General features: G+C 50.0%; 2 protein-coding genes and 1 long non-coding RNA gene across 7 annotated transcripts in view; 2 read left to right on the top strand and 1 right to left on the bottom strand.

Annotated features, from left to right (window-relative positions):
- CUL1 (cullin 1) overlaps positions 1–1,597 on the top strand; it is a 106,597-nt gene extending 105,000 nt beyond the window's left edge. For all 3 annotated transcript variants that reach the window (XM_060305180.2, XM_030854103.2, XM_030854102.3), the window contains exons 21-22: positions 294–407; positions 1,073–1,597. In XM_060305180.2, coding sequence (XP_060161163.1) covers positions 294–407; positions 1,073–1,153 — 195 coding nt within the window. In that variant the 3' untranslated portion in view covers positions 1,154–1,597. The remainder of the gene's footprint in view (positions 1–293; positions 408–1,072) is intronic.
- A 766-nt stretch (positions 1,598–2,363) lies between these two features.
- LOC115851818 (uncharacterized) lies at positions 2,364–13,072 on the top strand. Its single transcript, XR_004038940.2, has 6 exons — positions 2,364–2,608; positions 2,707–2,771; positions 2,920–2,997; positions 3,591–3,675; positions 4,752–6,521; positions 9,102–13,072. It is a non-coding gene; the product is annotated as an uncharacterized lncRNA (long non-coding RNA).
- The window catches only part of EZH2 (enhancer of zeste 2 polycomb repressive complex 2 subunit), a 61,978-nt gene continuing 53,366 nt past the window's right edge, over positions 6,174–14,785 (bottom strand). For all 3 annotated transcript variants that reach the window (XM_030854112.2, XM_030854109.2, XM_060305181.1), the window contains exons 11-20: positions 14,465–14,634; positions 13,854–13,948; positions 12,889–12,929; positions 12,353–12,478; positions 11,405–11,583; positions 9,307–9,402; positions 8,645–8,726; positions 7,678–7,758; positions 7,468–7,552; positions 6,174–6,492 (exon numbers count right to left, since the gene is read on the bottom strand). In XM_030854112.2, the coding sequence (XP_030709972.1) occupies positions 6,432–6,492; positions 7,468–7,552; positions 7,678–7,758; positions 8,645–8,726; positions 9,307–9,402; positions 11,405–11,583; positions 12,353–12,478; positions 12,889–12,929; positions 13,854–13,948; positions 14,465–14,634 (1,016 nt within the window). In that variant the 3' untranslated portion in view covers positions 6,174–6,431. The remainder of the gene's footprint in view (positions 6,493–7,467; positions 7,553–7,677; positions 7,759–8,644; positions 8,727–9,306; positions 9,403–11,404; positions 11,584–12,352; positions 12,479–12,888; positions 12,930–13,853; positions 13,949–14,464; positions 14,635–14,785) is intronic.

Genomic DNA, 14,785 nt, shown 5'->3' with positions numbered 1-14,785 from the left:
GGCTTCGAAGACTGAACTTTTTCTCATTTTAAAAGTGTTTTCTACTTGGGTTAAATTGCTAAAATTGCTGCTCATAAGACCAAAACATTTTAATGTTTGTTGTGTTGGTGCTGAAACTTAAGTAGATGGAGTTGGCGCCCTGCCCTCTCTGACCTGCGGTGTGCTTGTTACCTGTTAGGAAATCGTAGTCCTCTGCGTGTTTGGCAGCCTTGTTGCTAGTTCTTCTTAATTACTACGGCTACGTTCTTTTAACTCTGTTAAACACATTTGTTTTTCTTTCCTTGGTCACACAGGCGGCTATTGTGAGAATTATGAAAATGAGGAAGGTTCTGAAGCACCAGCAGTTACTTGGAGAAGTGCTGACCCAGCTGTCCTCAAGGTTCAAGCCTCGGGTCCCAGTAATTAAGGTACAAGAATTAATAGCAGAAGCATTCAGATTACATTTCAGAAGCCAGAAGAGGTAACCACACTAGGCTGATGGCTGTGTCGCGAAGAAGGAACTTGGCTTAGTCACGTATAATAGGTTTCTGCAAAAGAAAATAGGATGAATTTTTCAACGTTTTATTGAAGCACGTACACAGAGAAGGGCAAAATCCTCAGCATTCAGCTTGCTGACCTTGGCAAAGCGAGCAGCTGCCCCAGACGAGAGGGAGCCTCGCGCTCCCTCCCGGCCCGGTAGCCACGCCCTGGTGTCACCACCGCCGCGTGGCACTTTGCCGCCTTGAACTCTGCCCAGAGGGTCTTGAGAGTCCCGCCCTCCCGCGTCTGCCGAGCCCGCCGAGCCCGCCGGGGAGGCGGTCTCCATGGATGTGGCTCGTTGCTCCGGGTCCCCTGGGTGGCCCGCGGCCCCTGGGCACACTCGAGGCTCGTTTCTGGTTGCGGTCATTTCAAACAGAAACTGGGCGGCAGGTACCGCGGGGCGGGTGCGGCTGGAGGGACGGGAGCCGCGGGGGCGGGGCTCCGGGCGGGGAGGCGGCGGTGCCCCAGGGATGGAGGGGGGTCCGTCTCCGTTCCGACCCTGAACATGTTTTTCCCTTTCACTACCTCTTCCTCTTCTAAAAATGGCGCCCAGAAATGCATTGACATTCTGATCGAGAAGGAATATTTGGAGCGAGTGGATGGTGAAAAGGACACCTACAGTTACCTGGCCTAACCCTCCTGGAGGGGTCTGACCGCGGCGCAGCCCCTCGTCCCGTGGGAAGGATGGAGACGAGGCGGCGGCGGCGGCGGCGGCGCCACGCGGACCTCCTGCTCGGCCCGAGGCCCAGGCTCCCATCGCGGGCTCGGGGCGATGAGAACTGCTCAGGATCGCCACACTTCACGTCTGTAAATACGGACACCGACGCCATTTAAGCTAATTTAAGACCAGAGGGGATGGAACCTTCCTCGCTGAGGGCTGCATGCTTCTGCATCCGAATCAACCCATTGGCCACGTGAATGACAGCGGCCGGCCGGGCGGCCCTTCGGAGGCCGGCAGCGCCTGGAGAGCAGGTCTGAATGGACCCACGTGTAATCCGCTATGAAAAACCATTTGTATAGTGTGTTTCATTTTTTAATGTGTGAAAATAAAGAAAATTAAAGGATTTCTGTACAAGTCGCATTTGGTTTTGTTTTAAGTTTTACTAATTTCTATATGTAAATAAAAGACATAATGATTGTGCAAACGGGTATTCCCAGTGTCTTCCTGAGGCCCCAAGGGCTGCCCTCCTGAGACTGGCCTTTGTAAGCTCTTCCCATCTTAAGCCCTTTGTCGTCTTTTTCTCCTCGACGCTTGTGCTCAGCCCCGCGATTTCCTCCAGCGACTGAACGGCAGCTCCCAGGCCTCAGCGCCTCCCATGGCTTCTCTGTGGACACTTGCAAGGCTGGACGGGGTCATCCCGACACCTCCCGTGGGAAGAGTGGCCCCTGTTCCCGGGCGCTGGTCACGAGTGCGGCTTGGGGACCGTGTCTACCACCAGCGCCTCCCTCCTGCTTCCGACCAGTTGTTCGAAGGACAGTCACTCCTCATCCGCGGTCCTGGTGTTGGCGATGTACCACTGTCACTCAGCCCCCAGGCGGTCACTTCCCGGCCCGAGGACAGAAGGAACGGGAGGTGGGAGCAGAGGCCCGGGGAAGGCTCAGTCTCAGGGGCTTCGTGGTCCCCATAAACCACAGGCAACTCCCGTGATGTGAGACGTGAACATGCTTGTCAACACCTATGCGGTCCCTACCTGCCCGGAGGCCAGGTTCCAAGAGCAGGGCCAGAGGAAGACGCCAAAGCTAAGTCCTTCCAGTTTCTTGGACCAATCTGGCACCTAACAGGTTAGTTTTTAAAAATTAAAAGTTAAACAGGTTATTAAAAGGAGTAGTAGTAATAGACTAAGCACTTGTGTAATGGTGTCCACTCTTTGTTTTTCTAGTACATTCTTCTTTTTCAAACAATCATAGAAGATTCCCAGTGTGTGAACCAGGCAAAGAGCATTGCCACCACCCCAGGGGACCGTCCCTCCCCCCAGATCCTGCAGTGCCCTGGGGCTCCGAGGACGGCCTAACTGCCCGCGAGTCCTGGCTGGGACCACAGCTCTGCTTCTCCTCTCAACAGTCCATCCGCCTCCGCGACTAACGTGCTGTAAGTAACCACCACGGAGCCAGTTGCCCAGCTTGTGTCTGAGTCTCATCGAGAGTGGGAAGGTAAATTTTAATGAGATTTTGCTGCTGCCTCTTGAGTTCCTCCAGGATGAAGAGTGCCTTTGGTAGGACCTAGGACATCTGTGAGCAAAGGCGGACTGACGGTAGGTGATCGGGTGGTTCCCTCCCGTCCTCAGATTCAGTACCTGTGCCTGCCCACCCCCCTCACACTTGGCAACTGTCCTGTTCAATGGGTGTGGAATAAAAAGCAGCTCAAGACTTTGTGCCTCTGTTCCCTAAACCATATCCTAGCCTAACAAGGACGGCCGGGGCCTCCAAACACAAGCCATGAGAATTGAGTTTCCTGCATTTTTCAGGATAACGTCAATAGTAAGTATCTTCTGAACCTACTTAGGGACAGATGCCCAGGCCTTCTGAAAGCTGTTTGATGCACAGTTGCTACAGGAAGTCCACGCCCTGCGGGAGGGATGGTGGACGGCAGTCCTGGCAGCACCCACAGGAGTTGGTCGGTTGAAGGAAAACCATATTCCAGGCTATCGCTGTGGTACCGTGGTCTGAGGGCACCATTTCCTCTCGCCTGGGAGGGGAGCAGGCAAGGTGGGGCCCCACTGCCAGGAGCCTCTCTCTCCTGGGCTGGGCTCTTGGACCTCACGTCTGCGTTAATGCAAACTGCCAGGCGGTCACCCGGCAGTGCCTTTGTGAGAAGCAGCCAGGGACGCCAGAGTACAGGCCTAAGTAGCAGGTGCAGGGAGAATGAGCTGCAGGACCAAGAGGCACCTGAATTTAACATATTTTTACTGACTGAGCATTTTAAGATGGCCTTACCTATTTGTTGAGGTATCTAATTTTCCTTTGAAAGAAATTTAAGATTTTACCACACCCAGATGAAAAAATCCGACATGCTGACCCATTTGAACTGAATCCCCCTTCTAATGAAGACAATTTCTTTTTTTTTTTTTTAGGAATGGCAATAACTTGTCTGGGTGATTTGATTTTATATACACGAATTTCATCTCCAGTGGCAGCACAGTGACTTGGTCATAATAGGTGAGTGTGGATGGTTTTTTAAAACCTCTTTCTGGAGGTGCGGTTCACATACAAAAAGCTGTGCGGATTTGATGTATTGGACCATTTCTAATACCAGGTGCTACATACACCCGTCACTGGAATTGTTTGTAACAGGCTGGAGGAACAAGCAAGCATTTATTTGAGCTTATTCCAGTAAGAGCCCAAAGCTCATACAACTCCCGGCAGAATACTTACGTTCTTCAAAACGTCCACATGTGAAATCCCTCTTGACGACCCATCTGCAAATCGAAATTACACGATGTTAGTTGACTTTTGGTGGGTGCGGGGGCAGAGGTGGAAATCGGGACTTTTGAGTCACTGACTGGATTCAGTGAAGGCTGGAGGGTGAGTGATTCAGACAATATCAAAAAATAATTAGCGGGACTTCCCCGGCGGTCCAGGGGTTAGGACTCCACGCTCCCACCGCAGGGGGCACGGGTTCGATCCCTGGCCGGGGGAACTAAGATCCTGTATGTCACCCAGCACAGCCAAAAAATAAAAAATAAAAAAAGAGGAAGCAGTTTCCAGGTAGATAATTATAAATTTTTTATAAATTACAAAATATTGAAAAGAATTTTGACACACGGAACGGTGTTGTCATGGTGCCTTCAGATTTGCTTGGGGCAGTTTACTCTGAGGCTGAGGTGCTGCCTGTATTCGGACATCAGGACTGCGGTCAGACACGTGGGCCCTCATGACCGTCAGGGGAACAGCTTCAGGACTACAGACACCGGCCAGCTGGGCAGCCTGTTGTCGGGTTCTTTATCCTCAATGAACAATGGGTGGTATCCCTCAACCATGGAAACTATTTGAAACGTATCCGTATCTTGTGATAACTCGTTACACTCATCTCATCCTACGTAGGCGTCTGTTTTCCCTGGTAGGGAGCTAACCACCAGGCTTACCCACATACAAAGTCAATTACCACCTCGGTGAGGGGAGCAAGGGGAAGGGAGAAAAGCACGTACTTGAACTTAGCTTTTGCCAATTTTCTCTGTTAACTGGGTATTTGAATACGTTGTGTCAAGCTCTGTGGTTTTTTTCCCCCATTACAGATAAAGGAAGATCTAAAGCTGCCTGGACCGAAGGACGCTCTTGATCACATGGGATGTAGCCGTGGCTGCGTGTCAACAGTGTTTCTGGTCAGAATCTCCGTGTCCACGAGGTCAGTGGGTAGGTTACTGGAGGTACATTGCAAATCAGGGTACAAAGCCTGCTGTGCACCGAGAATACACACCAGCTGGTGCTCGCAAGGACTGCCGTCCATCGGTACAACTGCTGTCTTTCTGCTGCATTTGGGCCTCTGGTGTACTAAACGAGCAGAACCTACCTGAGCTCAAGGACCCACCTCCTGGTGTTGGCGTCTGGGGACAGGTTGGGAGCTACACGCAGTAGAAAAGTTGTGGCTGGGATGAGCTGTCAGTAGCTGCTGTTGGGGGCAAGTCATCCCTGGGGCGTCCTGAACAGGCCCACGTGCAGCAGGGAACAGACGGGCTCCGCTGGGGCTGAGCGCCAAGGGCGGGATGCGGTGATCAGGCAAACGCAGGGTGACCCTCCGTGAACAGGTCAGTGACAGGCGGCCGAGTGCAGGTCCCGCTTCCTGGGTGGGGCGTGGGGACAGGACATCCCAGCAGGGTGGCAGAGAAGACACGGCTGACACACAAGACTAGCCCCCAAGGCTGGGTCTCTTCGCTGCCAAAGCCAAGGGGCCCATGAACTGTACGCCAGGACTCAGGTGGCTACGGCTTGTGCGTGGATGCGGTGGGAACCAGTCTTCTCAGCGTTTTGTGTAACTGCAGAGGAAGGTGAGTTCTGACTGCGCTTCCCGTTAACCATTACCACGTTATAAATCAGTGAAAATTTACCAAACTCTAGTAGAGGCAGCTACACACCCGGGCTGACGACAGCCGTCTGGGCTCTCCCACCACGACGGCGTCACTGTGCCACCGCCGCCTGGCCCGAGGAGCAGCGCCACCTCCTTGGGACGTAAGAAAGAAAGAGGGTGTTCTTATTACTTCTTCAAGGAGGTAGGAACCTAGTCTGGCTACATATCCCCGTCGTATCTGAAGGGCTGTATCTAGACTCGTGGGATTTAGAGCTAGATCGGTTCTCAGAAGTCGCTTCCTCCGATTGTCTGTTGTTTCACGTGGAGAACGAGGCTTAGAGGGTACGTAGCTGCAGGCCTCTCGGCAGCCGGGGACGTGCCCCGCGCTGGTCTCCGATGCCAGCAGTGAGTCCCTTATTAATTGTGACGTGTATTAGCGGTAGTAGGTTTATATGTAGGCGTATATTGGTTATATTTGGTATTAACTTGCCTAATTAATAAATAGGCAGTATTAGTGAAACCAAGATTTCAGTAGGATGGCTACTGGAAAACCGAAGGAGTTAAATGTTTTTCCCATTAGACTCAGTCGTCTTTTTCTAAAATCAGCTGAGGAAGCTGTGTGACTGACAGATGACAACGACCAGGAGAAGTTCAAGTATTCTTTATTCAAAGTTGAAAAATGTACCACACTGCATTATTGCAAAAATTCACTGGTACAAAACACTTTGCAGCTGGTGAGAAGGCAATAAAAAGTTGATTTTTAAACTCATTACTATAAATTATTCTTACAGTACTTTTAGCAAATTCAGAATTTCAAACTGCATTTTCTTTTTCTAAATCGCCCACAGTACTCGAGGTTCCTGAAGCTAAGGCAGCTGTTCCAAGAGGAGAAGGGGGGAGGTAGCAGACGTCAAGGGATTTCCATTTCTCTTTCGATGCCCACGTACTTGAGGGCGTCAGCCTGGCTGTATCTGAAACAAACAAACAGCAAGAAAAAGGGGTGAGTACTATCTGAAACAAACAGCAAGAAAAAGGGGTGAGTGCCCTCCAGCCCGGGGTGAGATCCAACACAACCAAGTCTGCTTCGTTGAGTGTGTTGCACTCACACGTCCACAAGGAAAAGCACACACGCATCCTGTTACACAGCTGCATCATTGGGCCAATTCCAGTTGCAAAGTGGATGGAACTGGCAGTACAACCCTTCCCCAGTTCTCTCCCCAGCCAGCCCTGTGCCCCTGAAACCAACCTCCAGCGAAGGCAGGCCCGCAGCGCGGTGATTAGGCCTAACACGGGGAAGGCAAAGTAACTGCGACGCGGCAGAGCCCTGACTTGGGCCCTTAGTCAAAGCAGCCAGAGCTGGTCACGCCCCGCCCCCGCCTTGAAGAAAGAACAGGACAGAGGCCAGAAGAGGCACCTGCGACCTCCACTGCCGGCTGGAACCTACAGTGCACCCAAAGGAAGGTCTACCAGCTGCCCCTCACTCAGAGCTGGGGGGGCTACGGCTTCGTAACCTCCCACTAATTTTGCCATTGAAAGTGGCTACACACGGGCCCTACTTTACGACAACTCAGCACTCAAGAAACAGCTTCTGGATGGGATGTACATTCAGCCACAGGATTCGTTTAACTAGACAGTCATCTGAGTGCATTTAAATAAAAATTATACAACTCGTCAGTTTATCCCCCAGAGCTTGACAGCAGAGGCTGCCGGCCGGCGTGCCTTCTCCCGCAGAAAGGACCCCAAAGGTAAAATGCAGCTGTCCACATTTTTTTTGACTTATATTAAAGCATTACTTGTATAATGGAAAACTACGTTACCAAACTCCCACCACTGCCCACGACAAATAACGACCAGAACTCTGTTAACTCTAACGACAGAAGCTCCAGCCTGGAGCTGGACCAGAGAGGAAAAGCCCTTGATGACTCTAGAAATGTACTGTTACCAACCTGTAATCAAAAAACAGCTCTTCACCAGTCTGGATGGCTCTCTTAGCAAAAATCCCTATCCTGTGATCGCCGTTAACCATCATCACTGCAGAGAGAGATGCCGGGGTCAGTGAAGTCGGCCCAGGAGAGTTGCTGACCGTTCACGTAACAAGTGTCAACCCAGAACCACTCAGGCCAACCTGCGGCAGCTCCACCTCCGGGGACACCTACCTTTTGCATAGCAGTTTGGATTTACTGAGTGATTTGCAAAACGAATTTTGTTACCCTTGCGGGTTGCATCCACCACAAAATCTAAAGAGAAAAAATAAGCACAATCCCGTAAACAATTTCAGCTATACAGAGCAGTAAACACAAAGTTATTATGATTCTGGAAATACAACTGGTTATGCTTCTTCAGGGTTCGCCTTCAAAAGCAAATCATTCAACCAACTTCACCTAGTATGAAATGACATTTGGAAGAAAATGTTCTCTAGGTAAAAATTAATCAGTGATTCCAGACAGTTATATCAGCTGTAAACACCTGTTACTGACCAAAGCATGGCAAAAAATAAAATCTAACTAAATTCTTCCCTTCACATTTTAAATTATATTAGTTTTCTTCATTATGGAGCACATTCATGAAAGAACCCACTCTACCTGCTTCAGCTGAGAGGCCCCCTGAATAGCTTGGGTGTGACGTGCACACTCCCAGCAGTGACCCGACTACACCAGAAGTCTTCCACCCAGGATCAGCATCTGCACACGCAGCGCCCTTTACCCTCACTGTCCTCTGAGGACCCCCAGGGACGTCGTGGATATGCTTCACGAGGCCTTGCTCCACACCCTTCCCAGGTCAGAGGCACTAACTGGAGGAGGTGGGCCCAGCCAGCTGGTACCTGTGGCAAGAGGGGCACGAGAGGAGAGCCAGGCAGTGAAGCCAAGGAACGGCCCGGGGCCAGGGCAGCGATCTCTCCCTGCACACAGAACCCCCTACGGCTCAGGGAGCCTCCACCTCCGCCCCCAAGTTACACTCATCCAACCTGGCTGGCTTCCCAGCAAACAGCCCATTCCTTAGCCCAGGCTGGGGCTCCTTCCAACACTGCAGACACTGGGGGCCCCTAATGTCGTTTCTGATACTCAAGCCACCAGAAGGGCCCGTGCAACCCGGGAACAAATGCACTCTAATTCATCAACATACCATTGTTCAAGTTGAAGAGAAAGCTGCACATGTATTTATCATATACTTTCCCTCTTCTGTCTGCTTCATCTTGAGAAATAATCTAAAAGGAAGGACATGGGGGAGGTTATTTTGCAACAGGTGAGCCTGGTAGGCGAACACACACCAGCTCATCAGGAACAGTTGGGACCTTGAGGGGTCACTGTGGCCAGTTTCTCTCTTTGTCAAAAACAGTGATATTTTAAGGACTCTAACTTAGAAATATTGAATCCTTCCACATTTAAAGTAACAACTATGCTTGGAGAAAGTGATGAACAAAAAGTCTTTTTACTCAGTACAAAATACAAACCGGGTGGGTTAATCGCACAATGAAGCCAGCCCCAGGGTTTTTCCTAACTTAGGTCCTTATCAACTTGGCTGTGGATTAAGTAGGACAGACTCCTCATTTTAAAGCTCTTGTTCTCCCCCTTGTCCCCAGGTGATAAAAGCTGTGACAAGGACTGAAGCCGTGTAGCTTAACTTCCAAACAAACCAAACCCACAAGCCCAAGCTGAAAAGGCATTTTAAATTCACTTCTCATCAAACCCAACAGACTTGCCCAATGAAAATCAGTCCCAAGCAAAGTGAGTACAGATGACGCCCGCGAGCATCCCTCTGTCTGCAACTGGACGGCTGTGCCTTACCTCTCCGCAGTATTCCGAGATGAATTCGTTCTTCTGTACAGGATCTTTGATGAAAATCCCCCAGCCTGCCACATCAGACGGTGCTAGCAATAAATGCTAGAGAACAATAAACACAGTCATATGATCAGAGGAGAGCGAAGATGGACAAACCAGACATGGGATGACCCAGGGTAATTCAACCACGGGCGGGGGAAGGGGTCAGCTCCCCCACGTTACCGAAGGGCTTGGCAAACTGCAAGAACGTTTTGGTTTTTGTAAATCAAGTAGAGAGCCTGAGTATCCTCTGTCTCTCTCAGAAATACGACGTCACCTATGCTGGTGCGGGTCCCTCCGACTGCGGTCCTTGCACGAGGCATCCTGACACGCTGCACCATTTGCTTCCCTGTCCGTCCTTCCGCCCTTGACTTCCTGGACTTCACGTGCAACGTGCCTGTCACACAGGGACCCCTTGCTCCCCCTCTGTCCGTGCCCCCCGCACCTCCCCAAGGCGGCCTCTATCACCACCTCCTCCGGGTCCAGTCCCAGCCCCCGTGGGGCCCTCTCCTGGCTCTTCACCAGCTTTTATTCCTCCCGAAGCGCTGCCCTTCCTTCCAGGGCGCTTTTCTCTTGGGCGCATCCTTCCACAGCCCTTCCTCACGACAGCACGAAAAACCACCGCGAGGGGCAGCACGATCCCGTGGGCCAGCATTCTGTTCTTAGCGGATGCCAAGAGGGCTGATCACTGCTGTGGCTTCTACCGTTAGAGTCTGTTTGGGAATGAGTCCCTGACCTTTCATCGTGGCTCATCATTATGCTTTCATTCCAAGTATCCTCGTGGCCTCGAAAAAGACTCCCGGGTCCCCAGGTTACCGATCTGTGCTTGTTCTGACTCAGCCTACACTCCCTGTCGGGGAAGAATTAACCAAGTACCTTCCTGACCAGCGAAATACTGTTAAGCAAATGAAACCCCGTTGGTACAAAGTATCTACACAGTTTTCTGTTTTAGGAGGTAAAAGATGTGTAGGAAGACATGTCGCCATTAGGATTATCCACTTTCTGAACTGAAGGAGGGGTTTTCATCATACAGTGGGAAAGTACAGGATTGAGGGAGAAATGGGAGTTCTCAGGGCTGAATGGGTGTCCCCGGGAAACCACGCCAGCATCACTGTGACGTGAGGACCTAGAGTAAAACCGTCTGAACGCCTGATAGCAAACGCCACAGCCAAAAATATAAAGCCACTGCCATAAACAGAACTTCCAGTAGAGCAGGACTGACAGTACTGCGATCTCAGTTACATTACACACTAGTTCAAGACCCTAAGAGAAGAGCGTGCTGCGTGCACACGGGGTGGTCACTCATGGCACAGGGTCCGGGGCCGGAACGCCTGGCTGAGTTCCTGCTCCTTTCCTGACAAGTCTCAGAACGTTGGGTTTAATGATTATTCCTAACTCAGGGAGTTAGGAAGACTAATGAGTTAATACACAAAGTGCTTAGACCAGGGCCTGCTCTGTATTAAATAATAAATGTCAGCTATTATTATAAAAATGATTAACTGAAGAAATCTATCAGCTACCCTAAAAAGCCAAGATACTGATAGTACCCTAAAAACTAAGTTTCTTTTGGTCAGCAATAAACTCCCTGGTTGCAACAAGTCAAGTCCATGCAATGCCCAGGCTTCAGTTATGTAATTCCTGCCTGTGTTATTTTCAAGGTTATTACAGAAACTACTGTGGGAAGTCCCATCTTTTACTCTGTGCAAAAAGGAACCCAGAATACTATTTGATAAGAATGGGTCTCTCTGTTCTGACAGGAACACCACTGATTTGCTCTAAGGAGACTAGATAAACCACTTGTTCTGTTAACTAAACTTAAAAAAGAAAATCGAATCATCTATTAAACAACTAGAAAAATACCTCTTATTCAAATCCGATACCATTAACAGCTGCTTCTCAGAGTTGACTGGTTCATCCTATAGCAAACTATTCTACAGAAAAATCAACCATTTTCCTTTTATCAGCTGTACCATTCAATAATCACTTTTTTGCCCCAGCTAAATGGTCTAAGACTATCCTGACTTTGACATCTCTCGGAAGCCCACCAACAACGATCACGCCCTACCTTCTTAGAGCCCCGCTGAATGCTACAGTTCTTGCAGGACACGTTTTTACTGTCCCAGTGGTCAGCGGCTCCACAAGTAAGACAGAGGTCGGGGTCACACTCTCGGACAGCCAGGTAGCACGGGCACTGCTTGGTGTTGCACTGGGCTTTGCAGCGGCATCCCGGAAAGCGGTTCTGACCTTCAGAGAGATGTTCTTCGTCAGACGAAAACCTTGCCTAATGGTGCAGCTCAAGTCTGGCGCTAAGGCCCTGATTAATGCACGGAGGCCTCACAACAACTGTATTATCCCATCGTACACATGAGGAAAGGGAAGTAACAGGAAAGTTAAAGCTGTCCATACTGAAAGAGATCACTGAGTTCCTGTCTCCCCTTTTTTGTCTGTTAGATGGCATGTGTACGTACAGTTCTTTGATTTATAAAGCAGGTGTGAAGGAAGGATTTGGACTACATAATATCCACGGATCTCAACCATTCCGATAGAGTTCTAGGTACTTCCTTGGTATCCAGGCTTCAGTGCAGTTTCATTAAATCATTACAGTCGCTACCCTGATGCTACACATTCCTGTATTCTGAAGACTAAACCCACCTAACTCTTAACAGTTTCTGGTGTCCAAAAAGTATTTGGGTAGCTATTTCTAGAGTCCCCTTCCATTCTGTGTCAGCTCTACTATGATTTAAGTTAAATGATCAAGGGGGAAAAAATAAAAGCTCCTTTAACCCACATTCGCCTAAACCTGCCCACATACCCGCGTCAGCCAGGAGGCTGGCTGGATACAGGCCCAGCGCCACTCCTGGGCGCCATGCATGCTCGTGGCATAAGTGAATTTCCCAAAGGGAAGAGCACGCAGGAGCTGCCGTGTCCTTGTGCCGACTGAGGTTACAGTTTTAAATTGCTGACCAACAGCCTATTGAATTCTCACGTAATCACATCAAGACAACATACTTACACTCTGAACTACATTGACAAAACTTTTCACAAAAATTCTGGGCTATCACACAAGGGCACGAGCTGTCGCAAGGCTGCCGCGGGTGGTCACAGGGCTGGTAGTTGTAAACATGGTTGGAGGAGCCGTCTGCACAGAGACAACAGCACCACGTCAGTCCAGAGAGCGGCAAGGGGAGCACACGCCCGACAAGCACATGCTCTCCCCGTGGCCCTCCGAGCTTAGCGGGTTGTCTTTCCGTGTCCGCAACGTCACACACACTGTTTACAACAGGTCAGCAGAAATTAGCCCCACCCGCCAAGAGCTCGGGAACCCTGGGGCACTGTCACACACACCTCAGTCAGGTTCCCAGAGTCGTTCTCCTCTAACCGACTGGAAATTAATCAACAGACAGCCTCCATTTAATGCACTTCTGTGCATTAAACTTCAGTGCACCAAAGTCGGTTATATTAGAATATCCCAAACTCTAATCCAATTACTATTCTAAGACACGAGAAGTAGACCGAGTTACTAATGAAGCTGAACAGAAAGGTGCCGACCCTTCTTCAGCTGTATCTTTCTGCAGTGCGCAGCCCACAACCTGCAAAACACAAAGGAAGAAAACATCACCCTCGTGACCTGGGGCGCACAGTCAGCCACATGTCAACAATCGCAACTTAAATGCGTCAACCTGGGCCATGAATGCAGCGGGGCTCTTAATCCAAGTAACCATGAAAAGAGGAGTCACACGCCACCCAGCTCACACCTGGCGCAGGTGTGGAGCAACGTGGGAACAGCTTAAGGGCTGTGGCCTCAGAGAGCCAGCCCAGCCCCCTGGGGCAGGTTTATCCTAGTGTGGATGATTCTGACACAGCACACCTGCTCTCATTTCTGGAATCTTGCATCATTTCAACTGAGCTATATGGTCAGAGAGAATCCAAGCAAAAAATGCCGAGGCGTCTACTAAAGCCTGAATTAAGCTGTAGACAGTTTCTGAAGCATAATGTAGATGTTCCCTTACCCAACACCCAACTATGTTTCTCTCTAAAAAGAAAAAAAGGACCGGGTGGTGGTTACAGCAAGTAGTCCATCCAGCCTCCACACATCCGAGTCGGCCTGACACCTTCACTGCCCCCGTCACTCACTCACCCAGGCCGACGGCAGGGTGGGCGTGGAAAACTCAGGCTCCTAGAGTGAAAACCGGCCCAGAGCTCACAGCCTCCCAAGATCCACACACGAATGCCAAGTAAGGGTTTATGCAGCCTTCACTGCAGAAGCTACTCAATAATTCTTCGTGACCAAAATGTAGCATAGTAATCATAAAATTTTTATGACTCAACACACCAAATCTCCTGACAGCCACTGTGTTCTTACAGAAAAATGCCAGCAATGCCCATGGAAACAAGACCCCACAGGCCTATTTCTGAGGCCACTTAAGCTTCCTTCCTAATCAACGGAGTGGAGCCACCACTGCCCTCACGAGCGCCAGGCCCGCAGCGGCCTCCGCATCACGCCGCAGACTCACCGGTGTTTCCTCTTCTTCTTCCTGGGAGGGGTGTCAACGTCCTCGGCGGGGGCTGGCGCTATGACACTGGATTCTTTGACTCGAAACTCATACACCTGACAAGAGGCAAGGTCACAGGGCCGTGAGGATCGTCTCTTTAAGCAAACCAGTCTCCTGCTCATTCCCACCAGAAACTCTTTGTCTGTCCTGGGACGCTGCTGCGATTACACTCTTACTGAGAGTCATGAGGCTAAATCTAAATCGTTTCTGGTTTTTAAAACCCATCGCCAGGATTCCCTGGCTGTCCAGTGGTTAGGACTCTGCACTTACACTGCAAGGGACACAGGTTCGATCCCTGTTTGGGGAACTAAGATGCCATGTGCCGTGCAGCATGGCCAAAAAACAAATAAATGAATGAATAATAAAATAAGATAGAACCCATTGCCAGCTAACCTAAAACATCTAAAGCTGAATGAGTAATTTCCTTTCAGTATCCTCTCAGTGAAAAAAAAAATTTTTATACTTCTTTTCAGAGGAACAGCAGTTTGATAACCACGAGTGTTCGTGTGTTTCGACAGTGACCACGTATTTGTCCATTTGAAGCTCACAGTAGTTTTATCAGGCACACTTACCTGTCGACATGTTTTGGTCCCAATCAACCTGGCGATGGCACAGAAATTGTCGTAGTACGTGCCGATGAGGACCCTGAACATGGAGGCCTCAGCGCCACTCCACTCCACGTTCTCGGGGGGCTCGGCGTTGGGCTTCATCTTTATTGGTGTTTGACACCGAGAATTCGCTTCTACGAAACCAAAGTTAAGCAATGGTCAAGAAATAGCAATGGGAGGAAGGAAAGGGAAAGGGAAGGAAGTATCAGTAAGCTTTTCCCCCATGGAAACCATGAGAGCAGGCTCCCTTTAACTCAGCCTTCTAAAATGAGAGCAAATGGGGTT

Source organism: Globicephala melas, chromosome 9 (assembly GCF_963455315.2).
Source record: "Globicephala melas chromosome 9, mGloMel1.2, whole genome shotgun sequence".
Classification (NCBI taxonomy): domain Eukaryota; kingdom Metazoa; phylum Chordata; class Mammalia; order Artiodactyla; family Delphinidae; genus Globicephala; species Globicephala melas.
This window is presented reverse-complemented; position numbering and strand designations above follow the sequence as displayed.